This window comes from Rhincodon typus, chromosome 29, assembly GCF_021869965.1.
Source record: "Rhincodon typus isolate 14 chromosome 29, sRhiTyp1.1, whole genome shotgun sequence".
NCBI classification, from domain to species: domain Eukaryota; kingdom Metazoa; phylum Chordata; class Chondrichthyes; order Orectolobiformes; family Rhincodontidae; genus Rhincodon; species Rhincodon typus.
Genome location: NC_063360.1, coordinates 38,915,451 through 38,921,140, shown reverse-complemented (window position 1 = coordinate 38,921,140; position 5,690 = coordinate 38,915,451). Strand labels below are relative to the sequence as shown.

General features: G+C 49.6%; 1 protein-coding gene across 2 annotated transcripts in view; it reads left to right on the top strand.

The window, feature by feature from the left end:
- The window catches only part of LOC125486450, a 20,369-nt gene extending 14,967 nt beyond the window's left edge, over positions 1-5,402 (top strand). For both annotated transcript variants that reach the window (XM_048614013.1, XM_048614012.1), the window contains exon 2: positions 2,852-5,402. In XM_048614013.1, coding sequence (XP_048469970.1) covers positions 2,892-5,279 — 2,388 coding nt within the window. In that variant the 5' untranslated portion in view covers positions 2,852-2,891 and the 3' untranslated portion in view covers positions 5,280-5,402. The remainder of the gene's footprint in view (positions 1-2,851) is intronic.
- The last annotated feature ends 288 nt before the right edge of the window (positions 5,403-5,690 follow it).

Sequence of the window (5,690 nt, the reverse complement as noted above, 5' to 3'; positions counted from 1 at the left end):
CCCCCTCCCTATCCCTGTAACCTCCTTCAGCTGCCACAGCCCTCCCTTCTCTGTAACCTCCTCCAGCCCCATCACACATCCCTATCTCTATAACCTCCTACAGCTCCTACACTCCCTCCCTATGTCTGTAACCTCCTCCAAACGCTACACCCCCTCCCTATCCCTGTAACCTCCTCCAGCCCCTACACCCCTCCCTTTCTCTGTCACCTCCTCCAGCCCCTACACCCCTCCCTATCTCTGTCACCTACTCCAGCCCCTACACCCTTCCCATCTCTGTCACCTCCTCCAGCCCCTACACCCTTCCCTATCTCTGTCACCTCCTCCAGCCCCTACACCCCCTACACCCCCTCCCTATCCCTGCAGCCTCCTCCAGCCACTACACCCCTCCCTATCCCTGTAACCTCCTCCAGCCCCTACACCCCCTCCCTATCCCTGTAACCTCCTTCAGCTGCCACAGCCCTCCCTTCTCTGTAACCTCCTCCAGCCCCATCACACATCCCTATCTCTATAACCTCCTACAGCTCCTACACTCCCTCCCTATGTCTGTAACCTCCTCCAAACGCTACACCCCCTCCCTATCCCTGTAACCTCCTCCAGCCCCTACACCCCTCCCTATCTCTGTCACCTACTCCAGCCCCTACACCCTTCCCATCTCTGTCACCTCCTCCAGCCCCTACACCCTTCCCTATCTCTGTCACCTCCTCCAGCCCCTACACACTTCCCTATCTCTGTAACCTCCTCCAGCCCCTACACACCTCCCTGTTTCTGTAACCTCCTCCAGCCCCTATGCCCCTCCCTATTCCTGCAACCTCCTCCAGCCACTACTCCCCTCCCTATCCCTGCAACCTCCTCCAGCCCCTACACCCCCTCCCTATCCCTGTAACCTCCTTCAGCTGCTATAGCCCTCCCTATCTCTGTAATCTCCTCCAGCCCTATCACACATCCCTATCTCTATAACCTCCTACAGCTCCTACACCCCCTCCCTATGTCTGTATCCTCCTCCAAACCCTACACCCCCTCCCTATCCCTGTAATCTCCTCCAGCCCCTACACCCCTCCCTTTCTCTGTCACCTCCTCCAGCCCCTATACCCTTCCCTATCTCTGTAACCTCCTACAGCCCTCCCCAGAGTATTAAAGAAAGTGGCCCTGGAAAGCACTAATGGGATTAGACAAAGCCAGTATGGGTTTATGAAAGGCAAATCATGCAAAACAAATCAACTGGAGTTTTTCGAGGATGTAACTAGTAGATTAGATAAGGGAGAACCAGTGGATGGAGAAGACATCTTTTCAGAAGACATTTGAAAAGACTCATACGAGGTTAGTGGGAAAACTTAAAGCCCGGGAGATACGGGTGGTCTGTTGGTGTGGATCAAGAACTGGTTGATAGACAGGAAACCAAGAATTGGAATAAATGAGTCCTTACTTGAGCATCAGGCAGTGATTGGTGGGGTACCACAAGGATCAGTGCTTTGGCCCCAGCTGTTCACAATCTACACACATGACCTGGATGAGAAAACCAAAAACAACATCTCCAAGTTGGCTGGTGACATAAAACTGGGTGGGATTGTGAGTTGTGAAGAGGATGCCAGGAGGCATCAGGGCAGTCTAGACAAGTTGACTGGGCAAACACATAGTAGTAGATGCAGTTCAATGTGGCTAAATATTGGGTTATGCACTTCAGTGAAAAACACAGCATGAGTGTAATTGAAATGGTGATAGATTGGGAAGTGTAGATGTACAAAGGGATCTGGGTGTCCTTGAACACCAGTCAGTGAAAGTAGACAGACAGGTGCAGCAAGCAATTAGGAAGACAAATGGTACATTGGCTTTCATTGCAAGAGGATTTGAGTTCAGAAAAAGGGGTGTCTCATTGCAGTTAAACAGGGCCTTGATGAGACCACACCTGGAGCAGTTTCAGTCTCTAACCTAAGAACGTTTATGTTTGTCAAAGAAGGGGCAGTTCACTCGGCTGATACTGGGGATGGCAGGACTGTCCTCCAAGGAGAGATGGGTTTGACTGGGCTTGTATTCACCAGGGTTTAGAAGGATGAGAGGGGATCTATTTGAAAGGTATAAAATTCTAACAGGGCTGGTCAGACTAGATGCAGGGAGGATGTTTCAGTGGTGGGGGTTGTGGGGGGAGGGGATGCAGGAGTAAGAACCAGGAGACATGGGTAAACCATTTTGGATTGAGATAAGGAAACATTTCTTTATACTTAGAAGGTAATTAGTCTGTGGAATTCTCTATGACAGGCTGTGGAGCCCAAAACACTGAATACATTCAAGAAAGAAATAAATAACTTGTTAGGTTAAAGGCATAGACGGCTATGGGGAGAAGTGGGAGTGTTGCATTGAGGTACAGGATCGGCTATGATCATATTGAATGGTGCAGCAGGCTTGAAGGGCCAAGGGGCCTACTCCTGCCCCTAATTTATATGTTTCTATTTGAAACTGTTACAACTTCAGATGCCTGCCCATCTCTACCTATACCACTCCTTAAAACCCTTTCAGATCTCTGTGTTCCTCTAATGCTGGCCTCTCGAGCATCTCCTGGTTCCCATCACTCCCACATTGGCAGCTCTGCCTTCAGCTGCTGAAATTGCTCTGGAATTCTCTCCATATGCTTCTGTGCATCTGCCACCAGAATGTTCACCTTTAAGACACTCCTTAAAACCTAATCTTTGACTGAGCTTCAGGTCACTTGCATTCATAGCTAGTGCTGCTCAGTGTTAAATATTGTTTGGTAATCGCTCCTATGAAGAATCTTAGAATGTTTTACATACCTTAAAGGTGCTATATAAATGGAAGTTGTTGCTATTGATATTCACAAATGTATTTCTTTCTTCCATAGATTTTAGTTTCTGTGTGAACCATCAGATCTATTCCCAGAAATGCAACCTGCAAGGCCCTGTCAGCTCCCTGTAAACCTGGGCCGAAGGATATCTGAGCCTGGAGCCCCTATACCAGGTTTGAAGCCAAATATTTCCTCATTGACACCTCCCCACTGCAGTGAGCTACAGCAGGAGATCATGGCAGAGGAGTTACTGAAATTGATGAACTTTGCAGCATCAAAGATTCAGGCCCTCTGGCGAGGTTACTGCACCCGGAAACAACTCTGCATAGAGCAGGGTGCAGCTATCCTCCTGCAATCTTTTTGGAGAGGTTACCAAGTCCGGAAGATTCTCCTGGAACCGGTTAGCAGACCTCTCCCCATCCATGTGAAACAGCCAGTCTCCTGGGTGCAATGCCAAGAGCAGCAGCGGCTGCTAGAAGCTGGGCAGATTCACATCCAGAGTCGGCATTACTGGCAGCCAAAACCTGTCCAACTGCACATAAAGCAAAGCCCCAGGTGTGCTAGCACTTTACAGCGAAAGATCTATGCTGCCACCACTATCCAGGCGTACTGGAGAGGCTATTTGGCACGGAGGGACCTAGCTATTAAAATCGGAGCCGCCATCTACATCCAATCCTTTTTCAGGGGTTACCTGGCCAGGCGCAATCTCAAAGCCAACTCCAAACTCAACATAATACCCCAGGACGAGGAGGCTGAGATGGTGGATTATAACATGTCCTACACCCCAGGGTTTACAAAATCACAAGCTGCCATTCAGGGCAGCCCCCACCGGAACTCCAGCTCCGTTCTATCTGCGTCAGGAACAAGGAGGGTGTCATCAACTGGCAGCAGGTCAACAGAGAATGCCTCACGCCTGTACTCGGACAGAAATGACTGTGTATCGGGGAAGGGTGACACTGTACAAGGGACCAAAACCAGACGTTTCCTGAGTTGGTGCCCAGACTCTGGAGAGGAAAACTGCTTAAGGACAGTGTCGGCCATTCAGATGGACCAAGATCCCAAGAGTAACATGTTTGTTCCTGGCTGTCTAATAGAAGGTGCCGGTGATACCACCTCAATGAGTGAACACTATAATACCATACAAACCCAAGCAGAGTTTAACAGCCCCAAAGAAAGGAGTTTGAACCAGATGAAGTCAGAGAAATGGCAGAAACACCAAAACATGATGAACAAGGAGAGAACGTCAAACATCCTGGGGATTACAGCAGCAAGGCCCAGGTACAGTTACAAGAGTCGGGAGAAGGTGGAGGGTCAATGTGAGATAAACAAGACAGTGTCCCAGTACCTGGTGAAATGCACTCCCTACACCTCCAACAAAGCTCGCAAGCTCATCCGTTACACAGAGGAGCTTAGCTCAGAGTCCTCTTCCAGTGACGGATCCTCCAGCAAGCCTCCTGTCTCCAAGCAGGACTTCAATCTTTCTGAACTGGAAACATCCAGACAGACTTCCCCCAGTCCATCCAAACCCTCAGGGCGGAAGACCCTGAAGCAGGTGAGGGAAGAGAATGCTGCTGCTGGCACCATCCAGTCAGTGTGGAAGGGTCATTGTACCCGCAGGCTCCTCAGGCAACAAGTTGATGCAGCTACAAAAATCCAGGCCATTTTCCGCAGTTACCGAATCAGGAAAGAGTTTGAAAATGAAGGGATTTTCCCCTTGGTTTACACAAAGGAATCAAACAAGCATCTGAGCAAAAGCCCAGGGACCAGGCCTGAGACAGGGTCTGAGAAACCTGGAGCGGAGACGACCAATTCGCCCTCGGCTGATACTTGGGATGTGGACGCTGGGTCAGAACTCATTGACAGTAAATCCGAAATGTTCCGTCAGCCTTCTCAAAGACGGGAGACAGGCAGAAGGAAGCTACCAACCGTCAGCCTTATCTCTCCTCCCTGTGTCCCAGAAACAGGAGTAACCCCTGGCAGAGAGGGTGGGAAACCCAGCCGCTCTCTGCAAAGGCCCATCCAAACCAGGAAGCAGCTCCAGGACGAAGTTAAAGCTGCCTGCACCATCCAGGCAGTTTGGAGAGGATACCAGACCCGGTGTGAAATTCAAAAGCAGAGAGAAGCAGCAGTGAAAATTCAGGCTCAATTCCGGGGATTCCAGCTCAGGAGGTTACTGAGCTGCATCGGGAGACAAGAGGAGGATGAGGATCAGAATGGGAGCACAGAAGGTGCCAGCTGGGAACCCCCTGGGGATAGCCCAGACTATTTATATTTAATGGCAGAAGCTGTGAGTGGACCTGATGCCAGGGAGTCACCCAGCAACAGAGTGCTGAGATCCCCACTGGAATTGTGCTGCCAACATAGCCCAGCTTGGAGAGGCCAGGCCAAACCAGATGGAGCGGGCATTTTTGTCAAGCGTAATCCTTGCTATAACCCCCGAAAGGTGACCATACATGTGAAGGCAGCAGGAGGAGACATGAGCTGAACTGACTATCCATCCCCAGCACTGTCCAATTGCAAAGTCAACAATGAATGTGTATTAACAGCTAGAGATAAAAACAGGGAGATGGGTGCCTGTTCCTTTAATAAAATGAAAGTCTTAAAAATGCAGAAGCTCCTGATGCAGATTGTTACTGAGCATGATGCCTAACTAGTTACCCTAGCAGGCTATTTATTACCACTGCATCTCCTCTTGTGTTTTCATTAGTTCAAATCAGTGACCATTTTAACTCCAAGTTATTCCAGGTCCAGTCACCCACTGTACATAACACCAAGTCACCCAACTTTACACATAATCAGGCCATTCAGCCCATTTAATCTGTGCTAGTGTTTCTTCATCACACGAGTCTCAGCCTCACCCCTCATCACTTTCAGTTTACCCTTTTGCTCCTTCCTG